The sequence below is a fragment of the Crotalus tigris genome, unplaced genomic scaffold (genome assembly GCF_016545835.1).
Source record: "Crotalus tigris isolate CLP2741 ecotype Arizona unplaced genomic scaffold, ASM1654583v1 scf7180000018515.689212, whole genome shotgun sequence".
NCBI lineage: Eukaryota > Metazoa > Chordata > Lepidosauria > Squamata > Viperidae > Crotalus > Crotalus tigris.
In genome coordinates this window covers 517,501-537,864 of record NW_024097050.1, presented here as the reverse complement: position 1 = coordinate 537,864, position 20,364 = coordinate 517,501, and the positions used below count along the sequence as shown (strand labels likewise).

The 20,364-nt window shown below is 41.0% G+C and overlaps 1 protein-coding gene across 1 annotated transcript in view; it reads right to left on the bottom strand.

Annotated features, from left to right (window-relative positions):
- Positions 1-20,364, bottom strand: part of TMEFF2 (transmembrane protein with EGF like and two follistatin like domains 2) — a 281,771-nt gene that overhangs the window by 61,106 nt on the left and 200,301 nt on the right. Inside the window, exon 6 of the mRNA XM_039353324.1 lies at positions 1,601-1,749. Within this exon, the coding sequence (XP_039209258.1) occupies positions 1,601-1,749 (149 nt within the window). The remainder of the gene's footprint in view (positions 1-1,600; positions 1,750-20,364) is intronic.

The window sequence follows — 20,364 nt, the reverse complement described above, 5'->3', positions numbered from 1 at the left end:
CTGGAGAGGTCAGGGACTGAAGAGGCAGGGCTCCTACATAGTAGATATTGCTCGTAGTCCCTTACATATTTTTCAAATTTTCTTGGGTGAGTATTGTGTGCCTGAACAGAGCTATGATAATGAAAGCACACTGTGTGTCTTTGAGTGTATTTTTTGGCCAGTTGAATGTTTCCTTGCAAAGTAAACATTCTATTCACAGCCGTACCCGGAACATATGTGCAGTTAATGTCTGGTTGCCAGAATCCACTTTGGACTTGAACACATTCTATGCAAGAATAGAAAACTTTATGTTCTCCATATGTTGTAGTGCAATTCCAAATTAAGGCAGAGAACCTGAATCTTGGTCTCACCCTGCTCTGCTTGGAACTGGGGTCTGTTACGATCAGCTGCTGCCAACTGTTAATGGAAGCTTTGTATATGTACAGATATTACCTGACAGAACCTTGGATTAGGGCCTTGATTCAGATGTTCCTTTCAGGTTTTTCTTTAACAATGACAAACAACCTAAATGGAGCTTTTTTGTGACAATACAAGGGGGAATGAGACAAAGCGGAGCTACGTAGATATTTTGAGGTACAAATTTGTCAGAAAAATGAAAGGGTTTTTTTAGAATCTTAGAGAAACAAAGTTATGTCCCCTACATTCTCACTTGGAATCAAAGTATTTAATCTACCACAATTTGTAGCCACCTTCCATAATTTGGTGCTCTCCAGATTCTTATTCTCTCCAGCCACCAAGGCCAATGATAAGGGTTATAGCTCAAAACATCTGGAAGGCAGATTGAAACCCCGAGATGATACAGGGCACTTTCAAGGGAGGCAGTGGGAACGGAAGGAGAACTGCAACCACCATAAGTGCTAATAGAGTACATTTCCAATCTCACTAGGGCAGGGTTCCCCAATCCCCAGGCCATGGACCTATACTGGTCCCTGGCCTGTTAGGAACCAGGCCACGAAAGTGGTGAGCGAGCGAGCGAGCGAAGCTTCACCTGCACACGCATGGGATGTAGGTTGCGCATGAAACCATCCTTCCCTGGTTCATGGAAGATAATTTTTCTTCCAAAACCAGTCGCTATTACCAGAATGGTTGGGGACCACTGCCCTAGAACTTATCACCTCTCAGTATTGTCAAAGGGATCTTTCTTTCTGCAAAGGCTTGCAAATCCACATGTGTGTGTGTTTCCTTGTTCATGGAATATTTTAAAGTCAGCTCAATATATGCTGTTGACCAGCATGTAGACTTCAATTTATTTTTTAAAAAATCTGGTACATCTTCTTTTGCTTCTTACACTGTCTGGGTATATCATAAGTACTGTCAAAAATCTAGGTTAACATACAAATACTGCAGCAATCCAGTTGTTTATCTTCTGTTTCAACTGAATGTAAGGATGCTGAATAACTATACCCTTAGCTGTGAGCCATAATAAAAAGAAAATTATTGTCACACCTGTTCATAGCCTGAAAATCTAAGGAAAATGTAAGAAATGTCTAATACTGCAATAATTCACGCCAGCTCCCTCTGTCCCAGTTCTCTTTCTCTTAAACACAACAGAGTAAAAATGGAGCGCTACCTTCCAACTGAATTTGGCTAGGAGCATTACCTTGACATCGGCCCAAAGACATGACTTCAATTTTCTCCTGTTTCTGACATGATGCCTCTTTGATCTGACATGCATTATCATAAGATCTTCCATCAGAAGCACAGAGAGGATTAAAGTTGGTTTGTGAGCAGTCAATGTTGCACACACACCTGAAAAGATAAAAAAATAACTCATGTAAAAAAATGCATCAATTTACAATAAAAGAAAGGGCTTTCACTTAAAAATAAATGACGCCAATAATAAATTAAGAAGAAGTGCTGTGATTTTGCAATTATGATGTGAATCAAATGAAAGAGAGGGCTGGCAGAGGACTAGTGACTAGAAAAGAAAGCTAAAATGAAAGTATTTTAACACAGCTAGTCCTTGACTTACCATAGTTCATGTAGTGAGCATTTGAAGTTACAATGGCCCTGGAAAAAGTGATTTATGACCATTTTTCACGCTTATGGCTGTGGCAGCATCCCCATGGGTCACATGATCAAAATTTGGATGTTTGGCAACTGACAATGTATTTATGACCTTTGCTGTGTCCCGGGGAGGAGTCATGTGATTCCCTTCTACGACCTTCTGACAAAAACCGTGTTGCTAACTTAACAACTGCAGTGATTCACTTAACAACTGTGGCAAGAAAGGTCGTAAAATGGGGCCAAAATTGATTTTAACAAATGTCTCACTTAGCAACAGAAATATTGGGCTTAATTGTGGCCGTAAGTTAAGGACTACCTGTACTACCATGAAGTCTTTCCTGACTCCATACCATCCAGATATTCATCTGAGGCAGGACAGAGAACGAGGTTCTAACTCAATATTGGCTGTGATCAGGGCCTTTTTTAATTTTTTTATAGCAGCACTTTGCTCAGGAAAACTTTTCAGCGGAGAGCCTCCTTTGAGTGAATATTTATATATTAGTTACCCTAGGTTTTGAAAACTTCCATTTCAAGTAGCACTTGCTATTAATTTCATATGACTGATTTACCCAATTGCGTTGTGCTAAGTATATTGCTTTACTGTTTGGAAATGTTGGGGTTTTTTGGGTTGTTTTTTTTTGCAAATGTCTAAAAATACAAGTCTCGGATATTATTTGACTGGAAATTTTGAGAATTTCGGAAAGTTTCTACATACCCCTCTGCCATATAATGAACTAATTATCTCACGTGTTTCAGCAATGTGTTTTGTTGGAGGGGAACACAGCAAAATAATCAGAGTCTGCAAGCATTGCCGAGGCCTGATTTACGCCACGGTAAGGGTTGACTTGATGGCATTTCATAGTGCCTGCCTTGCTCACATATAAATCAGATGGAGGGAAGTGTGTACAAGAGAGGAGATCTTCCAAATTCCCCTCTACTCTTCTGGATTACAATTCTTTCAGCCATTTTTTCTCCCTTTGTGGCTTAGGTATTGAAAGAAATAGGAGCCAAGGGTTTGGAATACTGTGGCAGTGGAGAAATGTGTACACTCCCTATACAAGATTCAAATAATATCGGGTCAATAACAAATTTGTTTGGAAAGAATGAGAAGATTTCATGATTATCATTAAACCTCCAAACTATCAGGGCTAAAACAGAATGGCTAATTCCATTCCATTCCATTCCAACATTATATAATATACCATAATATACGGAAAGATATATTTAGTTTAAAGTTTTTGTCTCACATTTATTGTATCACAACACTAATTTGTTTATTCAGGACACATTCTGGTAGATGGTGTGTCCTAGGGAGCCATTTCTTGTAGACTAAGACACACACACACACACACACACACACACACACACACACACACACACACACACACAGGTGTGTGAAGTTGTCCATTCTTTCCCATGTGGCCAGATATATATATATATATATGTTTTCTGAGGTTTTCGCGGGTATGTTGTATGTCTTTCTTTGGTCTCCCGCGTAAAATTGGATTCCAATTTTACGCAGGAGAAAACCCGAACAACCAAAGACCTACATATATATATATATATATATATACACACACACATATACATACATACATACATACATACATACATACATACATACATACACACATACAGTCTCTGTGTGTATACACTAATACACATAAATATATAAAATACACTAATAAATGTATCATAATTATATGCTAATTCATACAATAAAAGACCTATTTGGATACTTAATTTGGTCACAGTGCCAGATTTTGTGAATGCTAATCTTTTTATTTCGATTATTTTTTTGCAATGGGAATCACCTACTGAATGTTCTTTGTGACTTAAATTTTATGCATGGTTAACCTCAGCTAAAATATGCACCAATTACAACATGATATTCCTGTGTTCTAGTTTATGTGAAGTTTCTGCCATCACTATTCCTTTGAAGAAGCATAAAGAAATATGTCCATAGGGGGATAAAAAAAACTCCTGCAACCTAAAACTGCTATAAAGAAGCAAAGATGTAACAAAATTAAAGAATGGTCATCTGTTTTTTTTATTATGATGATGTACTTTTTATTATGATGTATTTTGAGAAAATTCAGACTAATTACTCTGTGTTAGTTTGTATCTGTGCATGTATATGTATTATTTAAATCTCTGCAAGGTTGCAAAAATTTAAAAAGGCAAGAAATGCTAAATCAGCAGCAGTATTAACTTCACTGCATTGCTTTTCCTATGTAATTTATGGAACTCATTTCCACGTGTAAATAGTAACAAATTAAAGAACAGAAAGAGGCAGGGATAATAACATCTATTTGCACATTTAGGAGCAAAATAATGAAATGGAGGCCTGTGAAAGGGCAGCTAAAGAATGAGATTTCAGAAGGAAAAGTGACCCTTGTATACCGAGTTCCCATTTCCATTTCAGATAACCACAGGTTTTAGGGTCTCTAGAGAGCCACAGAAAAATGGGCAGGATCTACTATGCATAGCATTTCAACGCCATCTCCCAGCATCTGACAAGTGCCCAACTGAATTAATTTTAAGGTGCCAGTTATTAAAGCCAACAGGTTTAACTGATGAGAACCTATTTGTGATTTTCAGCAGAGCAGCTCCATGTTCCTATACTGTAAACAGTACAGGTAGACTGTTTTACACGAATCCTGGAAGCTGGCATATATAGTGATCTTAGAGGCGTGTTGTCTACAACTATATGTTTGTGCTTGAGACACTGCAGTCACACAAGTATACAACATTTCTATAGAAAGGGGTCATTAAGACTAGTTTTCAATATGACTTTGTTTGACATTTTCAAGTCAAAGTTGGCTCAGGGCAATTGCCTAGGTCAGGGGTAGGCAACCTTGGCTCTTTTATGACTTGTGGACTTCAACTCCCAGAATTCCTGAGCCATCATGGCTCAACTTGGAAACCTCTCCCTTTCCCCTCAGCGTGGCTGGCTCAGGAATTCTGGGAGTTGAAGTCCACGAGTCATAAAAGAGCCAAAGTTGCCTACCCCTGGCCTAGGCAAATCCCTGCTGTTTTATTGGCAGTATTTTTCAGAAGTGGCTTGCCATTGCCTCCTTCCTAGGGCTGAGAGACAGAGAGTGGCTCAAAGTCACCCAGCTGGCTTTGTGCTTAAGACAGAATTAGGACTCACATGATCCAATTTCTAGCCTGATGCTTTAACCACTACACCTCTCAATATATGTGTAGCAGAAAATATCACATAAGTCCTAATGATACACAACTGTGCTCTAGAAGTCCGCACAACTGTGCTCTAGAAGTCCGCACAAACAAGCAAAGCCCCATCCACGGGATGCAGGCAGCATACAAAACCACGCCCCTTCTAGTCCGCAGAAAAACCTCTCTCCACATAACCGGTCCCTGGTGCCCAAAAGGTTGGGGACTTCTGCTCTAGAATGTAGCTCAGCACACGCTATTGACAACTGAACATCCATGTCAAAGGATTTTATACAGATCAAAATAAGTCTCACAAAGTTTTGTGAAGTATTTTGGTATGTAATCTGCCTAGTGCCTTTGACTTACATGATGATTTGATGAAGCCTTTAGATTTTTAAACTTGAGCAGAATTAATCCTAAGACTAAATCTAAGTCTCATATCTCACTCAAAGTGGGCTCTAGTGTGCAATGCAAATTGATGGCATCGTTGACTGGTGATGCACTAAGACCAGTTGTAGTATCTGTATGTAACCGGATAGCTATCCTGGATGGTATTTGAGAGCTGAGAGGTGCTGTTTTAAATTCCAAATTCTTCAACAGAATCCTAGCCTTTGGAATAGAACTGCATCAGAATGCAAAGCTGATCACTTTGCATTTTGAAAAAAGAAAAACAGATTTTTTTTTCTTCCTGGTTTGACTCCGATGGCAACGTATCCAAATAAACAAACCCTGAAAATTTAGCTTCCTTCAAGGTGAAGAATTATTTTTACAGTTGCTTAAGTAAAGAAGCAAGTGACTGCTGGCTTGGGAATTGGCAGCACTTACATCTTTTCTCATCCCAAAGATGCTTCAATGCCTCCCAATTTTTAATTAATAGGATCATATGACCACTTTATCACTCTACCTGTGGCAGCCTTTATACTGCAGTTTTACCAATGTATTGTCTTTATTCCTGGAAGACTATAAATCAGCAAGAGAATAACAGTAGGATGCAATTGTTAAAAAACTGAACTTAGAGAGACAAATCCAGGTTCAAGTCTGTCCTGGATATATTTGGGTCAGTTATCTGTAGCCTAGTTTATCTTGCCAAGGGTGGTGAGGTGGCCCAGGGGTGCCCCAGTTCCTGCCAGCCTAGTTGTTCAAAATCATGCAAATGTGAGTAGATAAATAGGCACCATTTCACTGGGACGGTAACAGTGCTCCGTGACGTCCTACTAGCCACATGAAACTGGCACCTTGAAATGGAGATGAACACCCCCACCCCTCCCATAGCCAGTAATGACTAGTGGAATAAAATCCTCAGGAACTCCTTTATCTTTCACCTTTTACCTTTCAGATGGTGAGGAAAAATGGGAGGCAGTATATATACCGTCTTGACTTACACTGCTTTCCTGATGGTCAAATAAACCTCACAAGAAACTCAAAGAGGTTTCTCATTCATTCAGTTTGTCAGGCACAAGAAACTAGGAGCTGGATCGAGTTCAGAAAGCACTGAGTTTAATCCATGTAACCTATACATAAGAAGTTGATCTACTAATGGTCAAAGCAAATTGGTGCTAGATAAGAGTGAATGGAATTCAAGGGGGGGCTGGACTTAGGTCTCTTATGAGAGTGTAGGGACTCTAGACTTATAATGCAATTGACCCCATCCTCCGCTTCAGCTTGGTCATCTCCTAATACAAGCTGAGATATTGCAATTGTATGAAGTAGATACAACTTCAGATGTTTCTAGTTACAACTGCAACTTATAGGCTGGAAGCTAGTGGGAATTAAAGTCAGAAATATCTTTAAAAGACTTTTAATGAACTTATTCTAAGATGGTGATTGTGAGGATACCATGCATACTGCATTCTTATAGATAGGCAAAATCCACCCAACAGCTAACACATTCAGCAGAAGGCGGTCATTCCATCTGAGCATAATTATAGATTTTCTTATCTACTGATGAACATTTCCAGCTTGATAACTTATCATTTTCTTCCCAAAGGGCAAAACTTTGTCCAAGGAAGAGAAAGATGGTCCATTGCAGCAAGAATGAGATGTTTCTATAGGATCTGGAGTGTCGTGGTACAATCAACCAGTTTCAACATAAGCTGCTAGTATAATGGTAAGCAAGTACACATGATGTAGACCATAACAACTAATAGTAAGCCTTTTCTATTAGCTCTGCTGGCCAGAAGCAATGGGATGTGCAACCTCAAATCCGCTGACAATCAAACAGGCTTCCTCTGTACTAGTAGTTGCCTAAAGTAAGCATAGCATATGATTTCACAGACTATGATAATGTCTCCTCAGAAGTCAAGGGCATTTTTCAGGAATAATACAACGGATATAGACTTTGAAGCAGTGATCTCCTTTAATGCAGGGATCCCCAACTTTTCTGGGTTGGTTACCAGGGGCGGGGTGTGTGGAGGCGCCTTTATGCGTGAGAGCCGTGATTGCGCACGTGAGTCAAACGGGGCCACGAATGCCTGTGTGATGCTCGGGCAACGCTAGGGCCCATGCAATGCTACAATGCAAGCACAAGTGGGGATGTTGTGCTTGCAGCAATGATAGCGCTGGCATGATGCTGCGATGCCAGCATGAGTGGGGAAGTGCACTCATGGCAACACTAGCCCCTGCCTGACACGTATGGCATTGCTAGCGCTTCCGCAATGCCACAACATTAGCATGAGTAGGGGGTGCGCTTGTGGCAATACTAGCCCCCGCCTGATGCTCACTGCTAGCGCCCGTGCAATGCCGCGACACTAGCATGAGTGGGGAGGGCGGGAGCGCACACATGCACGTACTGTGGTCAGCCACTCACGGAGCCCAGTAGCCAACAGCCCACAGCCCGGACCAGGCTACAGACCATAGGTTGGTGACCCCTGCTTTAATGATTTCAATCTTAAGGGAGAAAAGAGGGGGCTGCCTCAAAATCTGTTGATACTTTGCCTCCAAACACCTTGTACATACCAAGTGAGTTTTTATCTGGGTAAAACAGGGAGAACAAGAGGGAGATGTGTCCATTATAAAAGACTGCTGTCTCCTGTCTTGGTGGGGAGAATACAGTGCCATGGTTTTATATGTTTTTTGAAATAAATCTCACCCTGTTTCATAGGATTTTTCCCAAGGAAATGAATAAAAAATCGCAGCCTAAGTGCTAGAAATGAAAAATGAAAAAGCAGAAATAATATATGTATGTATGTATTTATGTATGTATGTATGTATGTATGTATGTATATGTGTATATATGTATCTATATGTGTATGTATATGTGTATAAGTGTGTGTATATATAAATAAAGGCTTACTGTGTCTAATTTCTGCAGTGGAGCCCTGAGATGTCTTACCTCTTCCCCATGTTCAAATGTTTGCTTTGCTAACAGCAACAAGAGAAAAGCTTTATTCTCAGAGGGTGCAGCTGTGTATAGATGTGGCATTTCAATCACATGCTTTTATTCAAACAATTAAATGATAGACCATGCAAGGAATTAGCTGTGTGCTGCTTAAAGCATTTTATTATTACATAGTGCATAATGAAAATAACTTGAAAGGCTCTAAAGCCTCATAATATAATGAAATTTTGAATAATTAGTTGATATATTTAATCACCATTGTGATTTTAAAAAGACACAATAGAAGGCAATGCTATTTATCGGAGACAAATGTTAAGCTCAAATACACTAAAGAGTAAGTCTTTATCTCCTGCTGTCCTGACTGGCATATTAAATATGCCATACCAGAGGGTCAACCTGTGGTCAGGATCCAAAAGGGAAGTTGGAATTGGTCAGCTGCCCTGCTATAGCTTTTTACTGGCAATGTGTGAAAATACACACTGGTGTTAAAGAATGCACAGTATTAACCCAGAAGATCCTCTGAGTTCAAATGGAGTTGACATCAAATGGAGAAGTGCTAATCGGATTGGCTGTTTGCATCTATTCTAGCAATGCAAGTATACCTTTTTGTAAATAGATCCTGGTAACATATCAATGGAAGCCTATCCAAAGAAGATGTGAGTATCTGCATAACAAATAGTGCCAGGTTTCAACTTGAACAACCAAACCCACCTAATTCAGCCCTACAGGCAGGTCACTTCCACTTAATGCCCTTCGTCTCAGTTTCATGCCTGCAAGAGTGCTCTGGTCAGTCCCTCTCCTCAGCCTTGTATTTCTTTGCATCTGGACATACAGTTTCACTCCATCCCAGTTAAGCCATCTCCACTTCACATAAGTGCATCTTCACCCTTCCTCCCTTCCAAAATTCTGATTTTGCAAAGGGCTAAGGAAGTTGTCTTGAGAACATGAGCAGAAAACCAGAGAGAAGGAACTCAATTTGATTTCCTGGAGCCCCTTCTAGCTGTTACTGTAGTAGCCAGCAGGATGGCATAACTGGTAGGTAACAAAAATTTTGGAGCGGGACATCTTGCGTCATAATGGAAGCCACCATTCTTGTTAGCTGGTGAAGGTTTGCTGCTAATATTTTGCTGCCATGTTCAGTTTAATTGAGACCAGAGGTGGGTTAAAAAATCTGGGCCAAGGTATTATGACTTGCCATTTTGTAGTCCTGGAGAGGTTGACCTCAAGCTGTCTTTGATGATATTTTTTTCTTCAGTTCATAAGGCAGGGAATGATAAATTTTGACCTTTTGGAGATTGGAGGAAAGAAAAGGAAAGGGATAGGAACAAGATTTGGGGAATGGAGGATTTTCAGAGGGAAAATATTTTGGATCTGAGAAGCTTTACTACAAAGATCCCATATTTAGCTCAGGGCTAAATATGAATATTGCCTTCTTCCTGCCAATGTTAATTAATATATATTCTAAATGAGGTTAATTCTGGATGGCAGGCAGTTCAATTATTTCCATTTATCAGGACCACACCTGTTCCTATTTTGGTTTTGGCTTTACTTTTTCATTAAAAAGTTAATGTTGCACACTAAGGACAAGAGCTTCTTGAATTGGGCCACTGTTAACAGGTCTCCTCTTAATTGCTTTTCTTCTAAATAAACTATAACCATTTTTTTATGTTTCTTAGATATCCAAACTTGAAAACATACCTGCAGTTCCAAGAGCAAAATGTATTTATTAATTATACTTCTATGCAGTATTACCACCTCCTGCCACAGAAATTTGCCATTTGATATTTGTAATTATTGTTTTACCTTCGAATAAGTGGCCAGAGAAATAAGAGACACCATTTTGTCCATCCCTCCCTCCTATATTTTCCCTTAGCCACAATATACCACAAGAAAAGGAAGAGCAAAGAATTTAGATGTACATTAGTAATCAGTGCAAAATTGGATTGATGCAGTTAGATTGTGCTATTCTTTCTGAATTATGCAATTTCAAGATTCCACCTAAAAATCTATAAAAAATCTTTATTAGACAGTAGGAAAGAGAGGAATTTCTTTGATAAAGTAGGTCATATAGCTATGTGAGTCAGGCAGATGTAGATGGGCAAAACGTCCCAATTAGAAAGTCAAGCACCATCATTCTGATCCAATTTAGGGCTTTGATATAGATACGCACACCTCTAATTTGGGGGTTAATGTCCATACTGGCATATGGTATGTGGTTATAGAAAGAACTAAAAATGTCTATCACTGATTTTTAATAAGGCCTCAGATGGCAAGATGGAATGAAACACCTTTTGGAACCTTCACATAAAGTAGCTCCTTTATTCCTCTCAATTCCACTCCATTCCATTTTATTATAGCTGCTTGTTCCTCTCTAACTGTTGTCTTCTTCAAACCAGTTATCAAATTGAGAATAGAATGTTACAGGATTTTGCAGAACTACATCTACCTCTTCTGAAAAATGGGTAGAATTGGCTCATCTTTTTTTAGATTGTTTCAAGAGTGGAGTAAACTGTTCTTTAGTTTATTTCCCCAAATTCATCACTGAAGCTCCTTGCTTAGAAAATATAAAGTACATACAAAATTCTTCATATTTCAGGAGATGGTATATATGTAATGCTCCCAATTTGCATCCATGTGCACATCTGTGGAACAAGCCAGATGTAGATTGGAATTAGAATGACCCATCCATGACTATCAGAGGTCATACAAACTAGGAACAGCAGTAGTTTCAAAGTCTTTCACTGAAGAATAGCAATTTTCACAGACCATAAAACAGACTTTTAAACAACTGCAGAGTTAGGATAAACAAAACCACCAAGCAAGCTGGCAACAGTAGATCCCAGACTGTCACCTTTTTCCTTCATTGCTTATTAAAATTCCTTGCCATCCTTTTTTTTTCATTCTGTGCCCACCTCTAACCCTTCTCCTACTTTCAGTTCAATTATTATACAACCTTCATTGAGCTCACACCTGTCTCTGGAGACCTCAACACTGTATTAGCTGCATGCTACAGCAACGTGAGACAAAATAAAAGTCAGTTTTTCTTCTCTTAAAAATCACTGCAGTCTAGAGAGAGCCGAAAAGTGAATTAACCATGAACGGGATTACGCAGATGCAGCACAGCACGCTCTGAGAAACTAGAAAACGTCCAAAGTTTGTGCTACTGCTCATCAAGACGTGCTCTCTCTGTCACACACAGAGTTCTTAACCCTTGATATCCATCCAGATACCTTCAACTCAGTTCCATCCAGATATCTTCAACACAATATTTAAAATGTGACTGTCTCCTCCCCTGATACATGAGTGTTGAGTTAAAGTTAAATGTAGGATAGAAATTCTGTGTGTGATGCTTTGGAATGCTTTTATTCCAGAATCTCTTTAAAGCAGTGGTTCTCAACCTGTGGGTCAGGACCCCATTTGGGGTCGAACGACCACTTCATGGGGGTCGCCAAACGCAGTCCGCCATTTTTTCCCCTTTTCCTTAGCTGTGCTACTCCCTTTTATTCTATTGGCTTTTGAAAGCCAATAGAATAGACTCTCTTGAATAGAGTCTAATTCTATTGGCTTTCAAAAGCCAATAGGAATTGTCCAGGCTGTCTCTGCCCTGCTGAGCCCACCCAAAGTCCCATTCTGCAAACGGTGCTGCACCAGTTGAGTAGTCCTCGACTTACGACTGGTTGAGTAGTCCTCAACTTACGACCGATTGGGAGTCGCGGCATTAAAAAGGTTGAGAACCACAGCTTTAAAGTTTCTCTAAAGTTTTTGATTTTCCCTATTTTCTTCCTGGACCATTTATAACCCCTTGCCTTTTCTGCTTATTTCATCTGCTCTAGGGCAGCGGATACTTCAGTCAGTCATAGCTGAGAGCTAAATGTGCTTTTTGAATTCTCCAAGCAAACTGCAGGCAACGATACCAAGGGGAGGGGGAAGATATTGTTTTGCTGAATATTCCCCAGAGGGAGGAGAATTTCTCCAACAATTCCTTTGATATAGGAAGCTGATCAGTAACAACAGCTGGAATTGGCCTATGACAATGTGCTGCCTGAGGCAATTAATCCCATTGTCTATATAAAATAGACAGGCAGCAAACATTTGAACAGATGGCCAGCAGAAACATATTTCAACACTGGGAAGAGGCAGTCTTCTCTTTTGCAGCAAGCAAACCCAAACAGCTTGCATAATTTCCAACAACTTGTCATCATGCCCCATCTATGGTCTATGGATGTCGAAGTGATAGTGCACCTTCCTTTATTCCTTTATTTCCTTCCCCTGAAATAGAAATACCAATAACTGTGCTGGCAGCCTGGCTGCATGTTAGCTACCCCGAATGGCCCTGGATCTACCATTGTTTTATAGCAGTGGTTCTCACCTTTCTAATGCCGTGACCCCATAATGCAGTTCCCCATGTTGTGGTGACCCCCAACCACTTATACATCATGGGGCGCCAAGGGCGTGGCCAAAGAAAAAGAGGAAAAAATGGCGGAGAGCCTTGTTTGGCGACCCCCGTGAAATGGTCGTTCGACCCCAAATGGGGTCCCGACCCACAGGTTGAGAACCACTGTTTTATAGGAATGACCAGAAGCTGCTCTACATTTGTCCAAATACTTAGTCATCAGTGTGTACTTTGATCTAATATTTTTCAAGCACAAATGCCGGGAAAAGCATATATTCAAAGTGCTGTACTTTGAAAAAAAAAAGGATATTCAAAAATGTGTTTATATGACTTTGTTATTGTACATTTCTAAAAGTAATCTTATTAATTTAAAAATAATATAAAGATCTTGAATACTCAGGCAGGCAGCATGAATTAGAAATTTTTTGTACATCAGTAACATTAAGCTTGATATACATTGGTTCTGATGATGAAAATTTGTTCATAGCCAGAGTAAATTAATGAACGCTACATGTAGGAATGATATTCCTTGTCTGCAGCAGGACACACCTTGGTCAATCTATGGGGCCAGCAGCAAATCTGTCCTTGTCTACCGCAAACACATCCTACCCTTGCTCAGAGCTGGAGGGAATCCCTCCAGAAAGTAAATACAATTCAGAAATGTTGCTGTTATTAACAACTTTGGGGCCAATGTACAAGACCAAATTTACAACCCACTCGTTTAGTATTAATCCCATCAGAAGCAAGTTTTCTTTCCACTGAAGTGTTTTGCTATCACCCGTAATACTATTAATTTCTGTTTGACAGATCATCAAAGAGAAAAATCTATGTAGTCATAATCAACAATAACGTGATGGCATTTAATCAACCAATCAATCACAACATAAATACTGTTTTATAATTCAAGCTTAAACCATTCAATGTTTAGTTAAAAGGGATCTTGTGAACAACATAATTCACATATACTCTTGTATCTGGCTGGATGTAAGTGAACTGTTCATTTAAGCTTGCACTAAGATACACATCCTTCTACTGTACTAGTAATGTATATTAATTAATTTACATATGTAACATCAACAATATTAATGGGTCCAGAGGTGGAATTCAAATACCTGAACAACTGGTTCTCTTATTTGATGCTGGCCTGGGCCTCCGAGGCCTAGACTGGACTTCTGGAAGCCAGCTGGTTCTCCGAATGCAGCAAAATGTAGCTACTGGTTCTACCGAACCGGTGCAAATTGGCTGAATACCACCACTGAATGGGTCTCAATAGGAACAACCTTTGGCTACAGGCAATGGAGCAAAGTAGGTAGGTCTGGATGGGGTCTTGATACGCCAGTATTGCAAGGTGGTGAATTATGTTGGTGGAGGAAGGATTTTTCCTAGAATTCCAAGAATACACTAGGGCAGAAGCTTGTCCACCCCAAGGATAAAACCCCCATAGGTTTATAGTATATGCAGTACAATGCAGTGAGACATATGCAGATCTGTACATTGGGGAAACAAAACAACCACTTCATAAATGCATGGCACAACATAGGAGAACAAGCCCATCAGGACAAGATTCAGCAGTCCATCTGCATTTAAAAGACAAAAGCCACTCTTTTGAAGACAGCAAAGTCCATATTTTAGACAGAGAGAACCGCTGGTTTGAAAGAGGGATCAAAGAGGCCATCTATGTTCAGTTTTGACTGAATAGCCCTCTCTCAACAGAGGGGGAGGGATACGACATCATCTCTCCCCAGTTTACAACACAGTCCTTTCAGCAGTTCCAAGAAGGCTCCACACCCATTTGCACCCTCAGGTGACCTTGAGGACACAGATAAACTTCCAGGTGGTCTCAATGACTCTCTAAAACAGTGGTTCTCAACCTTTTTAATGCCGTGACCCCCAACCGGTTGTAAGTCAAGGACTACCCAACCGGTTGTAAGTCAAGGACTTTCCTTGCCTGGGAGTGCCGCGCATGCGTGGTGCCGCCCCCTGCGCTGGCCGAGGTGTAGCTGGCAAGCGGCAGAGACGGCGCAGGCCGACCACCTGCTGGGCCACCAGCTGGCCCAGCCCAAGGGAGGTAAGGCACCCGCCGGGCCCCACACGCGCCAGCAACCCTCCCTGCACCCGCCGGCCTCCCACCTCCCACCCCTGGCCCTCTTTTACTTACATTTTTAGTAATTGCTCAGCAGGGGGGGGGGTGGAAACTTCCAGACAGCTCGCCTTCGCTGCAGGCAACTTGCAGCGCTGTTTGCAGAATGGGACTTTTGGCGGGCTCAACAGGGCAGAGACAGCCTGGACAATTCCTATTGGCTTTTGAAAGCCAATAGAATTAGACTCTATTCAAGAGAGTCTATTCTGTTGGCTTTCAAAAGCCAATAGAATAAAAGGGAGTAGCACAGCTAAGGAAAAGGGGGAAAAAATGGCGGACTGTGTTGTTTGGCGAAATGGTTGTTCGACCCCAAATGGGGTCTCGACCCACAGGTTGAGAACTGCTGCTCTAAAAGAATGCAAATGACCAGCTGTCTGCAAGGAATATACAGTAAATCCTTCCTCCAGTTGGATCTGAAGAAGCTTCTTGGATGAGAAGCAAAATGTCTTTAAAAAAAACCCAAGAAAGTCCAGTCATCTTCAAAAAAACCCAAGAAAGTCCAGTCGCCTCTTGAAAAAGCACCTTTGGGACAAAGTAAGTGAAACTACTCACTATCATTTTACAACTCACATCTCATGAGAAGCCAGACTTCTTCAAAGTAGGTAACAGCATGCATCCATTTCTTAAAATCAGAAGGTTAAGTTTCTTTCCAGTTATATAAAATTATCCTCTTTGCTGTATTCCAGGCTTGATGGAAACAAAGTTATTCATGAAAAAGCTTGTTTTATGTTTAATGTAGAAAGGACACCAAATAACTGACACTGTAGATCAGGCATGTCAAATTCGCAACGTATCGCGACTTTTCCCCCATTGCTGGCAATGGGGTGGGCGCGGTTTTGGCGTGATGCATCCGGCCCATGGGCCAGCAGTTTGACATGCCTGCTGTAGATGGTATCCATTGGGAAACTAGAGAAATCGGAATAACCAAAATGAGGGAAACAGGTTAATAGAGAACTCAGACAGCACGAAGAGTTCAGTAGGGTTCATAAACAAACACTGTCACTATGAAGGACATTAGTAGAAAAATGCTACAGCCCAGTTATTATCCTATCTGAGTGAATGTGTGCTAAGGATCATACTGATGTGATTCTATTGATTCCATTTGGTCCCTCAAGAGTGACAGTTTGTTGACTTTTGTAAGATACTTCTTTGCCATTTTCATCTTTTAGAAAAATTCTTTGTTTTATGGCTGAAGAACAGGTATATATTTACAACAGCCAGGACAACTGAATAGTTTTGTCTTACATAACAAAAAGGAAATTTGGGTTGCATGTGCCATTCAACCTGAGGCCCCTGAAATAACTGAGCTCTCAGCTAAAGTTATTTTTCAGACTCATAAAAGACTGGTGGCAGGGGACCTTTTTCAACTGAGGCTCTGTGAGATCTTTTGATAGGGAAAAAATACACTCCACATTGTTTTTGGAATAACAATGCTACAGAGTAATAGTGTCCAAAGTGCTGAGATTCTTAGCCTGCCATGACTCAGCTACTTACTGTAAAACTATGTATATGTTAGAAGTTAATTGCATTGTGCAGTTTTGGCTATTTTTATGCAGGACTTTCCTGAGACCTGAACATTATTTCAAGAGTTCCTTCAGTGTAAAATGGCTGGAAAGACTGCTGTAACGAATGGCAAACCAGACATGAAAAGAGTAATATAGATCCGTGGTGGCGAACCTATGGCACGGGTGCCAGAGGGGGCATTCAGAGCCCTCTCTGTGGGCACACGTGCTGTCGCCCCAGTCCTAGGCCTTCAGTTGGGTTTTATAAAACCTTTTCACTTTAGGCCTCCGTCGCCATGTGCAAAAAAAAAAAAAAAAAAAAGGTTCAATCAGTCAATTTCAACTTGTCACGGGAAAAAAAAGATCTTGCAAAGTTGGAATTGATTGACTGAACGTTTTAGTCCCACCCAGTCTGCCGTTACCACCGCAGCCACGCCCATCCAATGGGCCACGCCCAGCCAATTGGCCACACCCAGCCAATGGGCCACACCCACCTGGCACTCGACAATGCGTAAGTGGGTTTTGGGTTGCAGTTTGGGCACTCGGTCTCCAAAAGGTTCGCCATCACTGATATAGATCAATCTATATACACATCCATGTTCTTAAACATGAATTTGGGGGAAAATTGGTCAAACAGTTAAATGAAAACCAAACCAACCCATAGTGCAGCAGGTTGTCTTCTGATTTCTTTGCACAGACTATTCAGTATTTTGAAACAACACTGTGGTTTCCATCTGTGCATAGTACTAAATCAAACATAGCAAAAAGCAAAAACAGACAAAGGGATATACATGTGAATTGGCTTTTTGTAGTAAACTGAATCTGTAGGGGAAATCCTGCTTCTTTCCCTGGTGATCTATATAGTGAATATACAGAATTCAGATTTACAGTGTCACAATCTTTGTTTTCTTGAACATGCTTCCATTAAACTCAGTGTGAATGCTATTTATTGCAAAACTGCTACTAGGAAAATAGAAAAGGTATAAATAAGAAATGGCTGGTGATCTCCTTTCCTCTGAAAGTAGTGAAAGGCTGAAAAGCTCACTCAGTCTACGGTATCATAAACTGAAGCCATAAATGTCACTCCTTTCTCAACTGCACATTAAGCCAATCGGCATTTTATTGCAACTAAATAGGCCGCCCTCACGCCATTAGTCATTTTACTACTAGGGAATGACTCCTGCTCAATCTGTAAACTGATGGGGGGGTGGGAAGAGAAGGAGTTCACATTTGTGTACATATGTACCCCCCCCACAGAGATACAATAGCAGAAAAAATTATCACAGTTACCAAAAAGGAGTCTAATGCAAAGTCCATAGACTTTAACTTTATTGTTATAATGCCTTCAGTAGTGCTTTACCATGTTATCCATTATGTGTACTCCTTGGAGCATGCAAAGACAATTTCTTTTAAACTTTGCAGACATCAAGCTGGCAGGAATAGCCAACACTCCAGAAGACAGGCTTAAGATACAGAAGGATCTGGACAGACTTGAACACTGGGCACTATCTAATAAAATGAAATTCAATGGTGAAAAAAGCAAGGTTCTACATTTAGGCAAGAAAAACCAAATGTACAGGTATAGTATAGGGCAAAGCTTTTCAACCAGTGGTACGGGTATCACCTGTGGTACATTGGCACCTGGCAGGTGGTAGGCGACCATCCTAGAAAAGTGGTAGTGGGGAGGGGAATGAGCTGAACTGGTGGCAGCACCACATAAGCCTGAGCGAGAGATGGCTGGAGCTGCAGGGCTGTCAGGGCTCAGTGGAAGCACCAGGATCAGTGCTTCTTCGGGGCTGTCAGGGCTCAGTGGAAGCGCCAGGATTAGCGCCAGGCTCCAGCTGGAGCTCGGCGCTGAGCCTGGCGCTTCTGCTGAGCCCAGAAGAAGCGCCAATCAGCTGGAATGTTGCAGCATCTCCAAGGTCTTGTGATTACATTCAGATGCTTGGCAACTGATTCATATTTATGACGGTCACAGTGTTCCAGGGTCATGTGAAGTGACCAAAACCTGTTGCAACCACCCAGCAGACAGGGGAATAAAAACCTCCCCACCCCACCCCCGCTGCCAATCCTCAACAGAAATGCTCACAACAATGAAAACCTCAGACAGGAGGAAGAGCGCTGCCGGGTGGGCAGGCAGGTGTCTTCCTTGGCTGTGGCTTGGGGGGCACTTTTTTCAGTGCCATTGTAAATTTGAACAGTCACTAATCGAACAGTTGTAAGTTGAGGACTACCTGTACTTTATCACTTTTTTCCTTGGGGGGGGGCATCAAGTTTTTGACACCTTGCTAGGCGACTGGTGGTACTCGGATGTTGCCATATCCTAAAAGAGGTACAATGGGTGAAAAGATTGAAAAGCCCTGGTATAGGGGGTACCTTGCTCAATAGTAGTAACTGTGAGAGAGACCTCGGAGTCATAGTGAACAATCACTTAAATATGAGCCAGCAGTGAGCTGCAGCTGCCAAAAAGGCCAACACAGTGCTAGGCTGCATTAACAGAGGGATAGAATCAAGATCACGTGAAGTGTTAATACCACTTTACAATGCCTTGGTAAGGTCACACCTGGAATACTGCATCCAGTTTTGGTCACCACGATGTAAAAAAGACGCTGAGACTCTAGAAAGAGTACAGAGAAGAGCAACAAAGATGATTAGAGGACTGGAGGCTAAAACATATAAGGAACGGCTGCTGGAATTGGGTATGTCTAGTTTAATGAAGAGAAGGATGAGGGGGGACATGATATCAGTGTTCCAATATCTCAGGGGCTGCCACAAAGAAGAGGGAGGCAAGCTATTTTCCAAAGTGTCTGAAGGCAGGACAAGAAGCAACGGATGGAAACTAATCAAGGAGAGAAGCAACCTAGAACTAAGGAGAAACTTCCTGACAGTTAGAACAATTAACCAGTGGAACAACCTGCCTCCAGAAGCGGTGAATGCTCCAATACTGAAAGTTTTTAAGAAGAGACTGGACAGCCATTTGTCCGAAATGGTATAGGGTTTCCTGGCTGAGCAGGGGGTTGGACTAGATGACATCCAAGGTCCCTTCCAATTTTATTATTATGGATCATCGCACAGTCAGCCACATGTTCAGACTGGATTTGGCATTTTGTCTACCTATCGAGTCCTTACCCAGGATCTGGGATAGGCAGATGTGGATGTTTGATGGTATTACAGATATTGTCGCAGGATGGAAGCAGTTCCTAATAAGGCTGCCTTTTGCAATTGACTAATAGCGAATTTGTCAATGCCAATGGTGTTCAAGTGGTGCTCCAGTTGTTTTGGAATTGCACCCAAGGAGCCTATGACTATTGGTACTATCCTTGCTTGCTTTTGCCACAGTCTTTCTATTTCTATTTGTAGGTCTTTGTATTTTGTTATCTTCTCCAGTTCTTTCTCGTCTATTCTGCTGTCTCCAGGCACTGCCACGTCCACTATCCAGACTTTTTTGTCTTTCTTATCGACAATTGTTAAGTCCGGGTGTTATGTTACAGGTGCTTGTCTGTTTGAATTCTGAAGTCCCAGAGCAGTTTAATTTTATCATTTTTTATGACTTTCTCTATTTTATGATCCCACCAGTTTTTGCTTACAGGTATTTGTCCTTAAGGCTTGTTGTTGTTGTTGTTGTTGTTGTTATTATTATTATTATATGCATTGGGATATGGGATATGCAAGTTCAGGCTATGCCCTTCTCTTTTACATGTGAAACAAAACAGCCACAAAAAAAAATCAAGAACCTGCAAAGATGTTTCAGTATTTAGACTGATGGAATACACAAAGCAGATCTTGAAAAATAAATTACTGTAACATT